This window comes from Sitophilus oryzae, unplaced genomic scaffold (genome assembly GCF_002938485.1).
Source record: "Sitophilus oryzae breed Bouriz unplaced genomic scaffold, Soryzae_2.0 scaffold_1440_pilon_pilon, whole genome shotgun sequence".
In the NCBI taxonomy this organism is placed as follows: Eukaryota; Metazoa; Arthropoda; class Insecta; order Coleoptera; family Curculionidae; genus Sitophilus; species Sitophilus oryzae.
Window position 1 is genome coordinate 245,754 of NW_022146105.1, and position 19,119 is coordinate 264,872.

Genomic DNA, 19,119 nt, shown 5'->3' on the forward strand with positions numbered 1-19,119 from the left:
TATTAATTACTTAATGATTATAAGAAAATCTTTAAGATATCTGCAAGTACGCCTGCGTAATAAACGGAAGGAGGGACACTCGGATCAATGAACATATTTTTTTTCTAAAACGCTATTGAACTGATATTAATAGTGAAAAAAATATATTTATTTATTATTAATTAATTATCTGTATTTTTTTCTGAATTTTCCTTATTCGATTTTAGTAACTGAAAAAAATAACTAGTATTAAATTTTGAGATTTTCCCTTGATAACATTTTTTTTTAAATAGACGAAACAGTGGCGCGCATTTAAACCTTATAAAAGGGGAAATCTCCACTGGGTTTGCTAGGGGTGTAAAAAATAAACTAGTAAAATGTAATTAAATATATTTAGTAACATGTAACTACATACTACCGTATAAGTCATTTAATAAATAAAAATTGGTCAGCAGTCACAATATGTACTAGTATAGTTCACAAAAAATAATAAAAAAATGACAACAGTTATCTAAAATACCTCTCTGCACAAAAATCTCCATAACAGTGAATATATTTATAAAAATCTGACAACACACAGCACTCAATGTTTAGCAGACTTGATTTCAGCTTTGAATTCCGAGAGTGCAGTGTGTATCCTAAAATGCAACCTGGATTCGCATGAATAGCTAGTATAATTTTTTCTGTAACAAACCACATTTAAAAAATTAAGATTTCATAGCATAAAACAATATTTTTTTGAGATACCTACCATACAATTGAAAAAAAAACGGCGTCAGAGTTGACATAGAATTAAGTTACCTTGACGCCGTTATTTTTTCAATCATACGGCACATACTTACTTAGCATCTTCTAAAGCTAAGACTGCTTTTTCTTTGTTACCAAATGACCATTCGATAATAGCTAATTCTACAATTGCATATGGAACCAAATAGTTATCCTCTAGAATTTGTTTCTGCATATCAATAACTTTTTCAAAATAATCCAGAGCTTGGTTTGGGCTACCCATATGTCTCAAGCATGCTCCTTTTAACACATATATTAAAGCCTTATTATCACAATTATATTTTGATGGTTTAACTGATGATTCTATTTCAGCCTCAGCTGTATCTATTAACTTGATAATTTCAGAGGCAATATTGAAATTCTTTAATATTTTGAATAGGTTCCACATAAACATCAGCTCTAGTGCCGGTAAAACGAGGCTTTTCCTTTGATTGAAATATCGTTCTGACTTTTTTATAGCAAATTTCTCCATTGGCAAGGATTTTCCGGCTATTCTTTGTTTATATCTTGGAACGTCTCTAAAAATACTGGTGTATACATTACTTTAAAAAGTGTGACACTTTCTTACTTCATTAATTGGTCTAATTCTTCTTGTTCTTCTTTGGTAAGTTCGTCTTGTAACATAATCATAATAACAGCCTTTTGGTAGGTGTAAAGACATTTTGACCATTTGCTTTCTTGCTTGAGTCTTGATGAGTATTGCAATGCTTCCCTCCATTCGCATTTCAAACTAAAAGATATTTGGTAACTGCAGATACAAAATAGCATGTCAACTGATAAAACTGACTAACCAATGTACCCATAGAAGTTCCCAAAAACAAACGTGATGAAACTGGGGCCACAAATCTTGCGATTTCCAGCTTCTCGTATAATACCTTATACTTTCATCCAGTCTACCTTTTAGGAATTCTAATCGGCCTCTAAAAAATAGAAACCATACTCCATCTGGATACTTAGCAAGTTGCTTATCAAGAATATCTTGACATATACCCATATCTCCTTCTTTGTGACTGAGAACGTGCATCACTATTAAATGGTAACCTAATAGTGTCATTGTACACAATATTTGCCTTATCCCTTTCATTTTGTACCCCTGTGTTAAGTCCAGAAGACCGTGCTCCTAAGAAACAGACCATACATTTAATTGCGTATGATAATTTATTTGAAGTGAAACTTCTTTACGCGCTGGAAGTAAAAATTCAAGGCCATGACACATGAGCTAGCGAGACACGGCCTACTACGCTTCGAATTGGGTGGGCGACGAAAGCGCGTGACGCGGGCGATAAGACCGACGCGACGTTATGTTTTTTTATGAAATCGTCCTACGTCGGCGATGCAGGGTACTTTCATAAGCATAGATGTCAGAGCTAATTCATAAGTTTCATAAGAAATTTTTCATTGTTCGGAAGAACACATAACGTCGCGTCGGTCGTATCGCGCGCTTTCGTCGCCCACGTAGGACGAAGCGTTATAAATACGTAGTGACGCGTCGTGTTTTATTTTACGCGTATAAAATTTTTTTTTACGTGTAAAGACTATTTTTTACGCATAAAAAACCTTTCTCTTAATTTATTACCATTTCAACATTTCAAACTACACTTTTTCAAACATGTCCTTCAAATCCTTCAGTTTAATAGCTGTTAGTAAGAAGTTTCACTTCACATTTTTTTAATTTTATTACCTTATTTCCCGAAAACCCTATAAATTCTAGTAACTTAATAACTCTGGAAGGCAACATGGAAATCATAAGATTAAAGGTTCCAATACCCATTTTTACTCCGCTTTCAAAATGCAGCTTAGACTGCTCACTCTCCCAGTGTCTTTTGTTTAGAATTTGCTGGCAGTCTCTGCAATATACAGGGCGGTGAATGAGTAAAAGCGAAAAAATTCGAGCGGTATTTTACACACTTATACGAATTAAAACATGATTTAATTTTAAGCCCGGCTTTGATAAAACTGCCCAAAGTTTCGTCCTCCATAAAAGTAAGTACAGCTTTCAGCAACAAGCATTCGGCATAACAAAGCTCTGCATGAGCCTCGATTTCTGTCAGCTGTTCGTAATTATTCTTTTTCACCATTTTACCGAGGGATTCCCCTATGGTATTTTTTCGCCTGAACCGATTACAAACAATTAAAGAGTGTTTTAGGGATTTGGAGGCTGTCTTTATTGCTGCCGGTTCAACAGTGAGAATAGCTTCAAGGAAAAGGAATATTGAGTGGCCCAGAGAGTGGTACATGGACACGTTTGAGCTGAAAATAAAAAGAAAAACACAAAAAAATATATTTCCCTATTTAGCTACATTTTTATTAATTTGTATTTCTCGGTATGTCCGACAAACATATAAAAAGTAAAGTGTTAAATATTTATTTCACAATGGCATCATTTTATATGGCAATTGTTGCATTTTTATCGACAATTCAGCGAAAAAAAATTAATAAGGAAAATTCCACTAGCACGTTCAAAAATATAACAAAGGACTGAGACACCATAAAAAATGATAGGGCAAAAAAATCGATATCACAACATACTACGTTTTTACATACTGTACGTTTTTATTATCAAGTCAATTAAAAACTACTTACTAGGGGCTCATTAAATTTTTAGCTTGAACAAACTGGTTGTTGAAAAAATAATTAATAGCTTGCTGGCCTTCTTCCAGTGCTTTCTCTAAGGTCATATCGTCGCTACGAATAATAACCGAAAAAAAGAAACAAAATTAGACTAATTAAGACAACCATGGAAATACTTACAGATCAACTGCCGGCAAATCCGAAGCATCTTCGAACTATAAATGAAGGAAAATACAAATAGTGAATTATTTACAAATTAAAAATATATATTTAAGAATTTTCAATAGTCCAAAAATCTAAAGAAATAATTAAATTCGCTAAACAAAGAATTTACTTAATCTAAACATCATTAATAAATTTTAAGTATGTCAATGCGCTAAAGTTTTAAAGATCAAGGATTACCAGGCTCTAACGTTTTTATGAATAATTGTTTCAACAGGCGTTTGACTCTTTTTTATATTATTTTCCAACTAAATTCGTAATATATTAATTGATAATAATGTTTTAACAAATAAATAGTAATATCCCTCAAAAAGAATAATTAAATAATTATTTTTTGTTACTTTTTAATTTTACAAGCCATTCTAATACAAATCCTTTGATATACAGAGTGGTCCAAATTGTGATACACAAATATCAACGTTATAGTTTAAAAATTATTTGGGAAAAAACAAAAATAGAAAAAAACCTCTACATGCTGTAACGCCGAAACGAAGTCGTTTAACAAAAATTTATACGAAATTTTTTACGTATATTTTTATCTGCAAAATATTAAGTATCCCGATAACATTTCGAATCATTCTGTATATTTTTTTCGTGTGAAGCTATTTATTTGATAATTTAATTATTATTTTAATATTAGCTATCATAAGAACAATACATTTTAGTAAAGACAGTGTATTCTGATAACGATAACATAGATGTTTTGATATAAATTGTTCTTCAAATAGCTAAATTTCATAGTTAATTTTGTTATCAACAATTTATTGTTGATGAAGTTCTATAAAGTCATTAGTAAAACTCATATAAAGATATAATTTTCACCCCGTACAAACAATCCAAGCATATATATTAAGATTAAAATTGCTTTATAATAGGTAGTTGTATACTTCTTGCGTACACCGCAAGTTTGAAGATACAGGTGAAAGTACAGGCGAATGATCAATTTTCTCTCACTTAATTCCTTCGTTTTATTAATTTATTTGTATAACACCGTCAGAAAAAAATAGACATTTTTAAAAAAATCTCGTGCTTATTATTAATTCATTATTTACATAAAAATTACCTACTTCTTCCAAATCATCAATTTCTTCATCGATAAAATTTTCTTCGTAAGTCAATAAACTCTCCTGAATAGGGGTTTCCAAAATAGCTGTTTCTCCTATTGGTTTTTCCATGATGTTTACTTTTACTGGAAGACTCACTATATAAAAAAATCACTATAGTCTATTACTTTTGTAAATATTAAGCCACATCAAAATATAAACAGGAAAAATAAATAAAAAAGAGGTTTTTCCATCTTTCTCATAAACAAAATTGTTAATTTTAATAATAGAAATAATAATACTTGAAATTTAAAAACTAATGCAGAAAAAGAATAATACCCAGCGAAGATATTCTTTAAACTTACTGGTAGATAACATGTTTGAGTATTAATTAAAAAATCGATCGAGATACAGAGTGATATCGAAAATAAATATTCGCGTATAAACATCAACGATAGAAATGTATGACTGATCGCAAATTTTAAGACGTACAAGCTTGGAAGTGAATTTCTATAGTTAGGTAAAAGTCGATTGGAGCTCTCTCTTATTAAAATCATTAGCAAGGTAAGGAACATACGAGGCGCAGTCAAAAACAGAGTGAACAGATTTCTAAAAAAAGTTAAGACAGTACGAGATATTTATCGTATCCGATAAGTATCGTAATTATTTTTGTATGCAAAAGTTACAAATGCCAACTAAGTTTCGATGACTCGCTGGGTATATATTCAAATAAAACTGGTGTTTTAATATAAACGAATGATATTTTTCCGTTCGCGTATACTGAACTAAAAACAAATAAAATTCAAATTAAGCAAATCGAATTATAGTGTATACGATGTTTGTTATGACTAAATAATTTGATTTTTAATTGCCGACAATATTTTATTGCAATTATATACAAAATATTGATCGCTAAATATTCAGGAAATTAATGTTATAAGTCTGAATAAAATTAATATATTATTCCATTGACTTTATAAGCTCTATAACACATTATTTAGTTTTAATGTAAAATAAAGGTAACTTGTCACATATGAAGACACATTTTTTCGAGAGTGACCAAATATCATTACAAGGAAAACGAAAAAAAAAACAATGTCAGAAAGCCCATTCTGATATTAATTTGTGGTTTTATGACGCACGACATATAAACTAGAATTACATGTTACCTTTAGACTCATATATGTACATATAAAAAATAAGTCGTTTTCTTAAATAACAACCTCTAATAGTAAAATAAAAAGCAAAATAAAACACTAATTATTCACCACAATAACCAAAACACTTTATTTTTTTAACACTAGACGCGCGTTTACCTAACACTGTGATCAGCAGATATTTAAAAAAAAACTCGGCATTAAAACAAAGGAGCACGTAAAACATTTGCTGATGATGCTAACTTGGTTGGCGAAATGCGTCCAGTGTTTAAAAGTAAAGTCTTTTGGTGTATTGCCATAAACGAGTGTTTTATTTTGATGTTGTAAAAAACACCAAAGGTTCCAATCCCCGACTGTAAACTTTTAATAGTAATTAAATTTACTAAAAATTCATCACTTCCTTCATACTACCGTATGATCGAAAAGAAACGGCGTCAGCGATGGCTATGAAATGAAGATCGCTGTCATTTTATATGTAAATTTATGTGGGAAATATCATTGATCATACGGTACTTTGATTAAAATAAATTAAAAACGTTTTTTTAATACTGAATCTATAAAGTGCTTACTTACTATGGAAAAAAACGTACCTATTATCTACAATATCGATCAAATACAATTAAGAGTATATAGGATCCTATCAAATTTGGAGTCACCTTTAATATTTGGTTTAATCTTTCAGTTAATATGATTAGAAATCGCTAATTGCCTTAATGAATTAATTTAGCTTTTACTTAAATTGATAATGATTCATTTAAATTTATTTTAATAATTAATGATTAAAAATTTAACCACAGGCTATATAATAGCTTTGAGAGAATATTAAATAAAATACTTTGAAATTATACCTATACAATGCCAAAGCATTACTTAAATTCGTATTAGGAAACTAAATTACTAAATTATACGCACAATATTGGAATTAAAAATACATTTTCAAAATTCATACTGAAATATCTCTCTTACAATAAAAATATATACGAATATTCTGTATATTGTTTTTAGAATAAGAGCTATATTTATTTATAAAACACATAAATTTCTCAAAGAAATAAAGAAGTTGTCCTCACTATGGGTTACCTACACCTACTTAAGGTAGATACTTAATTATATATTATAATTAAAGATAATATTAACATACACGTATTTAAGTACTTACCTAATAAACCTCAAATAAATATTTTGATTTACAGGTTTTAGTTTAGTTATTATATCAAAAATAGCAGCGACAATTAAATTTTTCATGAATTGTAGTAGAGTTGCGCTTTTTGTGCGTCATAAGGAAATATCATGAGCTTTTATAGTTGATTGTGAAATCAAATCAAACATATTTTTTTTTAATACAACAGAAGATAATAAAAATATATATGCCTCTTATATTTAAGTATCGACAATAATGAAATAAATTGCAATTTTTCTTTAACTCACATAGACCCAAAAAAATTGTTTTAATAAATATTTGGTACAACAGCATTTTCCTAAAAGAAATATACTTAAAAAACGTTAAATATATGTATTTGTATTTAAGCAATTATTTACTTTGCAACAGTTTCAAAAAAAAATTCAAATTCAAAATTTTTGTAAATGTCATGTTAAATTACAGGATTTTATTTAAAAAATAGGACAGTTTCTGTAACTAATTTAATTTGGATACTCATCAATTATTTAATCTATACAGAAAAATATATATTCTCACCTCTGATGATGCTTCACTCTGAATCCTCTGAATATTCAGTTATTTGCAAATTGCAAACCACATTTCAAGTACAAGCTACCTACATTTGAAGATTAGTTAACCAGAAGAAAATTATGAGGATTCCTTTTTAAAACAGAAAAATACGACAAAAACATGCTAAACAATGAACTATTAAACTTATTATTTTCCTGTATGAACTTCTAACATGAAACAAATTAAAAGAACTGATTACATTTTTACATATTTAGAATTTAGCACATATTTACCTTTTCTATTTGACACATCGAAGACATCGACAAGGCAGGAGTGTCTACGGCTATGGTCTACGGTGTCTACTAAATCTCCATTGCAGCTATTAATAACTAAAATAAAAGAGATTTTAATAATAATTGATAAAATTAGAAATATGATAAAAATTACTTATCTTTTCCACAATTTTGTTTGATTATTAGTTTAATTATACTTAGGCTTCTACATAATTTTAGTTTAGAAAAGCTCAAAAATTGTAATGACAATTGGACGCGGATCATTACAAACTCCCCGAATTTTTCTTCTAACCTCAAAAATCAAAAGTAGGTAATTCTGATCCAAATAAGAAAACTATGTTGTTATTAAAAGAATTATGGACAATTCAGTGATATTTACTGTAATATAACTAATTTGAGATATGGAGGGAGACCACGATAAGACTTCCTTCTGGAAGAAAAACATTAAAAACGTTCCTGGAAGGTATAACAAAGATTCGGTTTTTGATGGTCATAATTGGCTATTTTGTCTTTTAACTGTATTTTACCAGTATGAAGACAAAAACTAAATCTTAACCAATTGAATTTTCATCAAATCGATGATATTTAGTTGGCTTATTATTGTTAAATTTTTAGACCAAGCCCAAAAAGGGACCCAAAAACAAATAGTCGAAGTAAACCTCAAGGATCCACTTCGTTTCAAGACTTTCAAGCCTCAGTAAGTGATGCATGGGCCATGGACGATGACGAATTCTGTTCAGGTTTGAAGAGTGCGTAAACACTAGCATAAAACTACATAGTGTCGCCTTTATATCCATATTTTATACTTTTACAGATACAAAAATATCAAAGAAAGTATCTGAATCCGCCGCTTTAAACGTGTTAAATACTCATAGAATTACATCAGAAACTAGAAGATCATCAAATGAAAATTTAAGTGATACTCAAATAATTCATGATGCTGAAGTAGTGAGAATAAGCAGGATTCCTGGCAGACCCTTACAATTACATTGCTCTAATCCTCCTCAAGAAGAAGATAATGAATTAAAATTGGAAAGATTTGAAAATTTATTAGCTAATTCTCCTTCACTGCCAGAGTTATGTAAATTAAGCTGGTCTGGAGTTCCAGTAAAAGTAAGAGGAATAACATGGAGACTATTGTCTGGATACTTACCTATTAATTTAGAGAGACGCAATGAGGTCCTTGAGAGAAAGAGGCAGGACTACTGGATTTTAGTTGAAAAGTATTATTACACTGAACATGATGAGGTCAACCGTGATATTCAGCATCAAATTAACATTGATGTTCCTAGAATGAATCCAACAATTGCCTTATTTCAACAAAAAACTGTGCAGATCATGTTTGAAAGAATTCTTTTTATTTGGTCTATTAGACATCCTGCCTCAGGCTATGTACAGGGAATAAATGATTTAGTCACGCCTTTTTTCGTTGTATTTCTGCAAGAGTTTATTCCTGATAACAAACCCTTTGAAACTTATAATGTAGATACTTTGGATGAGGACCAAAGGAAAATTATAGAGGCTGATTCATTCTGGTGCCTATCTAAATTTCTTGATGGAATCCAAGACAATTATGTCTTTGCACAAATTGGTATTCAGAAGAAAGTCCATCAATTAGAGGAATTAATTAACAGAGTAGACGAGAATTTGCACAAACACTTGAAGCAGCACAATATTAGCTATTTACAATTTTCATTCAGATGGTTGAATAATCTTCTAACTAGAGAATTACCATTGAGGTGTACCATAAGGCTATGGGATACATATTTAGCTGAAAACGACTGTTTCTCTACATTTTATTTATATGTCTGCGCTGCTTTTTTGTTATACTGGAAAGAAGACTTATTGCGAGAAAAAGATTTTCAGGGATTACTGTTATTATTACAAAATCTTCCGACACAGTCTTGGACTAGTTCAGAAATAAGTTTATTAGTTGCTGAAGCGTACAAATTAAAAGTTATGTTCGCAGATGCCCCCAATCATTTAAGTTGTCATACTCGTAACGCCAGTGAGAGTTGAGTTTTTAACAGTTATAAATGTTATCATTCATTTATTTTTTTTTATTTAAAGATAGATTTATTCATTAAGTGTAAATATAACTTCGGATATTTTTATATTGTAAATTTAGCATTGTTGAGAGAAAGATGGTAATGTAACGACAAAATTTTATTAAACTATATAATGAATGAAAATCTTTTTTTTTTAAATTAGATTTCAAATAAAAAGGATATGTTTTTTTTATTCCTACAAAATATGGGGTTTAAAATTATTTTTGTTAGGTAGGTTATTTTTTATAAGAAACAAGTATTCTATAAACATATATCAAGCTTATATTATCTTAATGTAATTAAAGATATCAGAATTATAGACTGCTATTATCAAATTAAATAATTATACTGACACATTTTATAAAAAATAAGTTAATCTTACTTTCAATCTACAATATATATAAAATGCTAATGTTTATCTGTGTCGTCTCTACTGAAGTAACGACTTGCTCTAGAAAGTTGCTTTTTTTACTAAAAGATAGCTAATTGGCTCTTCTAAAAACTGTCCTCGTCGGATTTTTTGTTTTTCATTTAATTAAAAAAAAAATAAAAAGTATTTTTTCTGATGTCGTGGCGGATGCGCCAGGCTTCAACTAGTTTAAAAATAAGAAATTTAATATTCCGTTGATGGATATGCAACCATTAATACCAGCCCGCTGAAAAATTGTATTTAAATTTTCCGTTCAAGAACAAAATTAAAATCTAGAGGAAGCATAAATAAAAAGTGTTATGGGGTGCAATATATTTTTATTAAGTAATAAACAAGTAAACCTACTAAATTACCGTCTCCTGTTTTTCTTCTTTTGATTGGCTTTCTTCTGATGGGCTTGCTGTTTATTGTGCGCCCCCCTTGGCGAAGGGCTAACTGTATTTGCTGGGCTACTAGAATAATCTTCGATCCTTTTAGACGAAAAATCGCTGGAAAAAAAAATATTTAAGCTAACAAACATAAACAATCTTCTGATCTTACTATTGCTCTGATTGGCCAGAAGATGTTCCTTGAGATCCCTTAATAACATCCTTATTACTCCTTCTATCCTTCCTTTTCCTGTATCCCGTCCTCTCGTATTTTGGCAGCCACCTTTCTGGATCTGGCTCAGCATTAGGATCGTAATATTTAGGCAGTTTCCCTTTGCGTTTTTTATGTTTGTTCCTCCTTTTTTTACTTTCTTCTGTTCTAGGTGTTCCTGGCTGAGAATCAGGCTTAACGCCTGGACTTTTCTTGATTGCAACAGGAGCCAGAGTTTGAATGCTTTCCAGGTCAAGGCCTTGTGATAGTTCTTTGACCGAAGGCAAATCTTTACTTAGTTTTAAACTCTTATCTTTATCAAACTGAGCGTAAGCTAGCACTAATTCAGCAGAAATTTTTTTGTCTATCTTGTTTACCAATAGTAGCTCTTCTAGGCTATTTGCAGCCACTTGAGGATGACCATTTCTAATATGAAAAGCAGCTGCTTGTTTATACAATACAGACAAATCACCAGACTCTACCTAAAATTAATGATATTTAAACACTTACCATAGGGTTGATACAGATAAATATAAAACCTACCTTATTCCTCTTATAAAACTCAACAGCTTTTTCAAACACTTCCAATGCTTTAGATTCATTACCTATACCTAAATAGAGTGTTGTTAATGCTCCAATTATGCCAGGTTTGTAAGTTTCTTCCCCAATATTCTCCAGGACTTTACAAGCTTCTAGCTTATTTCCCATAATTAAATACAACTGAGCAATGCACAGATTAATATACAGTTTATCAGAATTTACATTTTTTTCTAGCAAAGCAACAGCTTCATCTATTTTCTCTACCTTAACAAGATTAAATGCTCTAAGTACATTTACGTTAGCAGCTAGCTCTGGCCATTTCGAAATGATATCTTGGCATATCTTTTCACATTGTTCTGTCTGATTGATGTAATAATTTAAAATTGCGTTATTAAAACTAATATGTTTTCTTTGAAGAGATGGTAGTTTATAGACTAAAGATTCATTTAACGCAACCTTCATTTTCTTTTTCGAATCAAACAGGTTCTGGTCTTTATTGATGCAAACTATGTTATTGCTTGCTACAGATTGAAGCGCGATGTCTTCTAATTTCAATTTCAGATTTGATGTGTATAAAGCTTGAGCTTCTTTGATTCTTCCTTGTTTTTGATAAACAAAAGCCAATTGCAACCTAAAATTAAAAAAGAACTTATTTATATACCTAAATATCCAACAATAAAATAATAGTCACACCTAATCAAGGCTAATTCAATATCTGCTTCCTCTTCGGTGATATCATCATCTTCTTCCAACTTTTCCAAATACATTTTTTCACACTGCTTTAACTTCTTTTCAGCTTCTAAGAAATTTTCTAAATTTATCAGCATACAAGCCTTATTATAACACAATTCATACGTGGGCTCTTTTAGTTCTTCAAAATTATCCTAAAATGTTTTTAACAAATTTAGAACATTTTTGAATCGTATTTATTAGGAGGAATACCATTTTATCAGAACCCAAGTACACCATCGTAGCATAAAGATTTGTAAGGCGTTCTTCTTCATATTCATCATCAGTATTTTTTACTGCTTCTTGATAAATTGAGTAAGCATCTGTGTAACGTTCCAAGCGATACAAAATTTGCGCTTTTAGTTCTTTAGTGCGATAATCTAAGTTACCATCATTAGATTCAATGGTTTTTAGAGCCTCATTTAATTTGTTTAAACGATAGTAACAGTAAGCCTTTTCAAAAACAAGATTCCTAAAAATAGATTATTAGTAGAAGTAAACACGTTACAGAGATAATAAACTTACTGTAGATATTCAGGGTTTTTATTAATTTGAGTTAATGCCTCATCAAATCTTGACAATTCCAAAAGACATACTACTTTACAATAAAATGCTAAGAATTCATGAGGTGCGACGCCTAAAACTAATAAAGTACACATTTAAAAATCCATATGTTTTAAAACCAGGAGGATTCAAATTTACTTTTGTTTGCTGTCTTCAAAGCACGTTCATACTCTCCATTTTCACCGTACTTGTTCAGTTCTGCATAATGAGCTGCTATTGTCTTTTCTCTTGCTGTTTTTTCACTCATATTTCCTGTTATGTATTTAAATTTTAATAACTTATATTAAATTCATTACGCTTGATAATATAACCAAAAACCAAAAATTACATTCACTGACAGGAGTGACAGATAATGTCAACGTCACAGTCAACGTCATAGGTCAACGCAATAACGTCTTCAACACAATACACATACACAGAAGTCTTCAAATTTTCATACCACTGACTACTACTGACTAGTTTCCTATTTGTATCCTATTGTTTCCTTTTGTTATTCATAGATGGCGACGACAGCATTCGCCCTTAAAGTCCCTAGATATATCTAAGCTCTGATCTAGGGACTTTACTCGCCCTTAATATACATCCCTTAGATTTAGGGGCTTCGCATACCCTATAAATGTTTAAAATTAAAAGATACTAGATGAGTAATTTAATTTGTTTCTAACTCACAAATACTAGTCCGTAATATTGACTAGACTGTTATAAAATCAACACTCTTTAATTATTTAATTAAATCCAAATCGAATTGGTTTGGTTGGAAGCTGATATTATTTTTTTTCGAATTTTAATAACTAACATAAGTTTAATATACTAAGTATATATCTGTAGGTTTAAATATATGTAGTAGATTTTTGTAATAGACTACAAAATATTTAAATAAATTGTACTAATACATTTATAATAGGGATTATGTTTATGACGCAGTTACATAAAATACGGAGCGTATTTGAAACCAAAATATGCCTTTATTGATTTTTTTTGTCATGTAAATATTACTTAGAAATTTATTGATTGAACTAGAAAGTCATTATCAATTTGAAAAAAGAATTGTGGATTTACAAGAAAGCAAAACAACTTATTTATTTGAATGTGACCTTCAAAATGATAAAACTCTTTAATGCAATTCAATTTAAAATAGACTGTCGTGTAGGAGAGACAGGAGAGGTGTATAAAGTGGATTTTTGATGAATATTAGCCTGTAAAACTTTATCGCACATTTTAAAATATAGCTTAATGATTTTCTTCTTAATCTGATCTCTAATTTTACTATAATGCAAGTAAAATTATAATAGACTTATATAATTTTAAACAGAAATATCTTATTTGTTTTTGTTATTAGCTTTTGTATAAACTAGATTATATTTAACTAAAATTTACGACTTAATAATAATTGAGTCATTTAAAGGCTTACTTAAGATGTGTAATATTAGTATATTCTTTTAGTTTCGTCACATATTATAAATATCTTAAATATAGCGATAGGTAGGAAAATATAGTTAAATATCTAAAGGCCCCCTTTCACTGGGCGATTTTGTAGCAACCAAGTTATAAATTGCTTTTAAATATCTTGGCAATTTGGTTGTTTGGAACGGACCATTTATAAGGCGACATTTAAGCAATTTGGTTGTCAACCAATTTTTCTGGAAATTAATCAAGAATTTCCGATACTCTCCTGTTCACGTACTAAATAATAAAAATAGTTGAGCAACTCGGTTGCCGAGGTCCACTGATTTGGCGATCCTCGTACGACCTCTTTAAATTGCTGGCAATCGCAACCCGATTCTCCTTCCGCACTGCAAATCAAGAGATTGCTTGGCAACCACAATATCGATTTCAACATGTCGAGAGTATCGAAAATTCTCGATTAATTTTCAGAAAAATTGATTTGACAACCAAATTGCTTGAATGTCGCCTTATAAATGGTCCCTTCCAAGCAACCAAATTTCCAAGAAATTTAGAAGCAATTTTATCGCTCAACTGCAAATCGGTTGCCTCAAAATCGCCCAGAGAATGGGGGCCTTAAGGCTGGGCACTGACATGCAATTGTGGGTCGACCGATTATTTAGTTGCAATCGTAGTATATTCTTTGGTTGCAATATACTCTATATTTTATTATAAGTTTCAAATAACAACGTAATCTATTATTAAGTTGCAAATGACAACGTAATTTTATATGGAGCCGATCGGCCGATTATTTGATTGCCTATATGCGAGCTCAAAATGTGAACTAAACTACACCGTTTGAGCCTAAAATTATCTACTTAAACTGGTACAAGAGTTCTTATTATTTTTTATATTATTATATAAGTTTTAAACATTTAAAATCGTACAAATACAAGATTTGAAAATATGGATCGACAGACAAAATAACAATATTTAAGCTCTGAAAGGTTTGGATTTTCTTAAAGCATATAAAGCTTGTAAAGTATGTATTAAAATCTATCATAAAATTGTCAATTATTGGCTCTCTTTTCATTCATAGTAACTTGAAAGAAATTCATGCGTGAATAAATATATAAGAAATAAGATAGTTGATGGTATGGTAGAAGTAAACAAATCCGATATGTTATAAAATTATTTACTTACTACGCAAGGAAACACACAGAAGCATCTTAAAATAAATACATGGCATTATATTTCTAATCTGATCAAACAAGTATCCATATTTTTATACAAAAGTATAAATGAACGCGTTTTTAGTTTTACTTTGATAATCGTCAAGGGCTGGTGAAAGATGAAAGAAGATGCTGCCCAAGTCAATCATGGAACAAACGTCGAAGAAGACAAAGAAAGTGAGCCAGACACTAAAACTTGCTACGGAATTAACAAAAACTTGATAATGTTGAAAGTGACGTTGTTCTTTCTTTATGGAGGTATGTATTATTACAGAAAACCCCGCAGAAAACCATTAATTTTTCTGACTTTCTTATTATATTTCAGCAACGTCCTCTTTAGTGCCATACTTGACAGTTCACATGCAAAATATAGGTCTCAAAATGGAAGATATATCCTTAGTGTACCTCTCACTTCCCATAACAACATTTCTAGCTCCACCGATAACAGGATACTTAGTGGACAAGTTTGGAAGATACAAACCTGTGGTCATAGTTTCCTTCCTTCTAACAGCCGTGCTGCACCATGCGCTGCTTCTTATTCCCGGCCAGGAGCTTCCAAGGGTTCAACCTCCAGGATATGTCATAACGCATCCTAGAAGAAATAACGTCGAAGTCTGGTGGAGTCCATGTCCTAGCAAAGAATGTCCTGAAGAAGAAGAAGTTGATGTAGTGCTAGATATGTGCGTGGATCATTGTTTGTTGAAGAAGAACGAAGAACAGATGAATCCTAATTTGGTAGTTTATGGAAATGGTACTGAGACTGGTTTAGATCCAGGAGAACAAGACGATCTTATTTTCCATATTGGAAAAAACAATACTAGGACGTAAGAATTTTATTTATTGAATTATTACGATCTGAATCCTCTTACTAAATATTTAAATAAAGCAATTGTAAAGATAATCTCTGATATTAATATTTACTTTTGCCAGTAATTAAATAAATACTCTTTACTTATGTTAAACGTGTCAGATAGGTATCTTTCAAAAACACAGAGCCTTGTTCTAATATTAAATTATAAAAAACTAATTACCAAAGGATTTACAGCACGCACGTAAAGCGTAAAAATATTTAGCGCACATCATAAGTAGCACTTATTTCTTAAAGAAACGATTTAATAAGTGAACGTTATTAAGTAATTAACAAAGAACGATTAATATAAGCAATGTGCAATGTGCAAACATTGTTTACTTGTGAAATCTTAATTATTTCAAATCATCACGCGGAAGCTAAGATTTATACAACCATTAGCGCCATTTATATGGGATTTAGGTTCTTTAAAACCTAGTAATTTCGTGATTGATGATGTTTTCATTCATATTAATCCGATGTGAAATAATTTAAAATAATATGTTTATTTCATTTTTTCAGTAATTCCTCCATAGTTATTAAGTTAGACATGCATCCGAACTTAGGAGAACCCATAGAACAATTGGGTATAGAGATAGAAGACGAAGGAGATCAAAACGTTATGGAGTTATCCAAGAGATTTAGCAACAGGATGTTGCGTAGATACGGTGTCAAGACTGAGGAACTTGACAATTTAGACCTTCGATGTGGCGGAATAGTTTACGGTGCTAACTACGTTACAAAACAACGTATTAAAGTGATGGCGAAGGATTGTATTCTGCAAAAATGTCAATTCAGACATAACGGGCCTAAGGTTTGCCCACCAGATTACAAAGAGAGCGATAACAAGACTTTCTGGATCTATTTCTTGTTGAGGTTCACAGGGACCATAATGCTGACAGCAGGAGTAACTATCATGGACCCGATAGCTTTAGCCCTTATTGAGAAATACGGGGGCGATTTTGGGAAAGAACGTTTGTTTTCGAGTTTAGGAATGGCAATATTCTCGCCTTTGACAGGCTACATCATGGACTTAAACAGCCAGAGACTAGGGCACACTGATTATTCTGCAGCATTCTACGCCTTTGACATATTACTAATAATTTCAGCTGGAGCTGCTTTCATGATGCCTTTAGGCAACAAGCTTCCCTCTGATAACGTATTCAAAGACCTAATGAATATCTTTAAAATGCCAAAAGTCGTCGTCTTCGTTATGTTCTTGTATATCTTGGGAAACCTTTGGGGTTTCATTGAAAGTTACTTGTTCTTCTATTTGAGGGATTTAGGTGCCCCTAATTCACTTTTAGGGGTAACCGTGACAGTAGGGACGCTAAGTAGCTTGCCGTTTTTGTATGGCGCTGATAATATTGCAAATAAAATTGGACATGTCAATATCATCATTATAGCGTTCTTTGCTCATGCTGCGAGACTTATGGGATACTCTTTTATAGAGTAAGTATCATTCAGAATTATTCTTATTTATATGCGGTTTAAAATAATTTTAAATTGATATCTAGAGCACGTGAAAGGCGCTTTAATTAAAAAATATTTAAGTAAAATTCGATGGCAAGGCAAAGTCCTTGCCCAAAATACTTTTACGAAAATATGTAACATATGATTTAAAAATGTGATACGATCTTTGCAAGCAAATTACAGACAGCTGCTGTGATTACCTTGAATTAATTTCTTTGTAATTTTATGAATATAGAAACGTTTTATTTTATCTCTTAGGAGTGCTTGGTGGTGCTTTCCTTTTGAGGCATTAGAATCTCTTTCTGTGCATTTAATGTGGGTAGCAGCAGCCACATACTGTGCTCTTTTGGCACCCTCAAATTTACTAGCCACGCTTATCGGAGTTTGCGGTATGGCCCACTATAGTATAGGAAGAGGATCAGGCTCCTTTATTGGCGGACACATCATCAGCAAATACGGCATACGTCAAAGTTTTCAAATAATGGGTTTTCTAGCTGTCTTCTCCGGCATTGCTTATACCTTACTTAACAGATTCGTGTTGAAAAAAGAAGAAGAGGTCAATGATGGGGGTATATTTAATTTTACGATGTTGACAAATAAGAAATTTAAAATTAATCCCATTTAATTTTATTTAGACGAAGAATCGATCAAACAGCTAAAGGACAACGAACCGAAATTCAAAGACCAAGGAACCATGATCAGTTCCGAAAGATTGAGCTTGATGGTCGAATTTAACCAAATTGGTTCTTTAACATCTCTGGGAAGAAACCATTCTATCAGAGCTCGAAGCAATAGTATTCGCAGGGGCAGCTACTCGGGTGCAGCTACAAAAAACATGAAGACCTCGAAAAATGATCTTCTCAAGTCCGCTATCGAAGTCAACCATACGAAAAGTACAGCCAAATTAAACAAAAGGACTGAGAGTAATGGACAAGTAATTTATTAGTTTTCACTATACTCAATAAAGTTGCAGCTAATTGACAATACTTTTAGGTGGCGTCAGATTTCAACACAAGCATAACGAGAATGCCTCCAAGAAGTCAAAGCTTGGCGTTCCACGAAAGAGAAGAGCTGATTCCAAATGAAAAAGACGAAATAGTTTACGATGAAATCAAAAAGAAACAGCCTAGCAGTGAGAAAGTGGAAAATATCGAAGATCGGATTTCATAGAAAGCAGATTAGTTTAGAAAAATTTCATTATTTACAAATTATATTAATATTTATGTTCAGTAAAGCAATTAAATAGAAATGTTTAATACCATTTTCATTAATTTACCCATTTCAACAAGCGCTTGAAATAAAATGAATTAAAAAATATATAATACCTTAGTTACAGATTGCTTACAATTGCCGATATTAACATTTACAGAGATATAAAATAAAAATTATTTTGAAATACCAATCACGAAAATATAAAAGTTAATTTTAATAGCTATATAAAAATAAAGAGTCGATTCTTCATATGATATTTAACTGATTTCTGTTTGAATTTGATACGTTTAAAGAAGGTTTAGGTATTTAATTTTTCACCCCCGTAAATCCAGTGGAAATATCGGCAAAATGAGGCAGCGCAG

At 31.1% G+C, this 19,119-nt stretch overlaps 4 protein-coding genes across 8 annotated transcripts; 2 read left to right on the plus strand and 2 right to left on the minus strand.

Moving 5' to 3' along the window:
• Positions 1-352: 352 nt before the first annotated feature.
• Positions 353-7,812, minus strand: LOC115876608 (tetratricopeptide repeat protein 39B-like). Of its 5 annotated transcripts, none has more exons than XM_030892438.1 (11): positions 7,721-7,806; positions 7,455-7,533; positions 4,626-4,759; positions 3,517-3,551; positions 3,349-3,450; positions 2,674-3,015; positions 2,447-2,612; positions 1,557-1,885; positions 1,334-1,495; positions 822-1,283; positions 563-662 (listed from the first exon to the last, which is right to left on the minus strand). In XM_030892438.1, the coding sequence occupies exons 3-11, from the start codon at positions 4,731-4,733 to the stop codon at positions 563-565; spliced, it is 1,806 nt and encodes a 601-aa protein (XP_030748298.1). In that variant the 5' UTR covers positions 4,734-4,759; positions 7,455-7,533; positions 7,721-7,806. The 5 variants fall into 5 exon arrangements, with proteins under 5 accessions (XP_030748296.1, XP_030748298.1, XP_030748297.1 ...); XM_030892437.1 differs by having other exon boundaries at positions 7,455-7,654; positions 7,721-7,773; XM_030892436.1 differs by lacking the exons at positions 7,455-7,533; positions 7,721-7,806 and adding an exon at positions 4,967-5,804 and having other exon boundaries at positions 353-662.
• Positions 7,813-7,884: 72 nt separating this feature from the next.
• Positions 7,885-9,912, plus strand: LOC115876611 (TBC1 domain family member 22B). Its single transcript, XM_030892443.1, has 3 exons — positions 7,885-8,183; positions 8,336-8,469; positions 8,535-9,912. The coding sequence occupies exons 1-3, from the start codon at positions 8,122-8,124 to the stop codon at positions 9,737-9,739; spliced, it is 1,401 nt and encodes a 466-aa protein (XP_030748303.1). The 5' UTR covers positions 7,885-8,121; the 3' UTR covers positions 9,740-9,912.
• Positions 9,913-10,495: 583 nt separating this feature from the next.
• On the minus strand, positions 10,496-12,985 carry LOC115876612 (signal recognition particle subunit SRP72). The gene is made up of 7 exons (XM_030892445.1): positions 12,749-12,985; positions 12,572-12,689; positions 12,260-12,518; positions 12,011-12,201; positions 11,321-11,948; positions 10,739-11,259; positions 10,496-10,686 (listed from the first exon to the last, which is right to left on the minus strand). Exons 1-7 carry the CDS (start codon positions 12,855-12,857, stop codon positions 10,548-10,550), a joined length of 1,965 nt encoding a protein of 654 aa, XP_030748305.1. The 5' UTR covers positions 12,858-12,985; the 3' UTR covers positions 10,496-10,547.
• Positions 12,986-15,218: 2,233 nt separating this feature from the next.
• On the plus strand, positions 15,219-18,790 carry LOC115876613. Its single transcript, XM_030892446.1, has 6 exons — positions 15,219-15,483; positions 15,551-16,049; positions 16,595-17,524; positions 17,804-18,114; positions 18,181-18,479; positions 18,539-18,790. Exons 1-6 carry the CDS (start codon positions 15,345-15,347, stop codon positions 18,713-18,715), a joined length of 2,355 nt encoding a protein of 784 aa, XP_030748306.1. The 5' UTR covers positions 15,219-15,344; the 3' UTR covers positions 18,716-18,790.
• Positions 18,791-19,119: the final 329 nt, after the last annotated feature.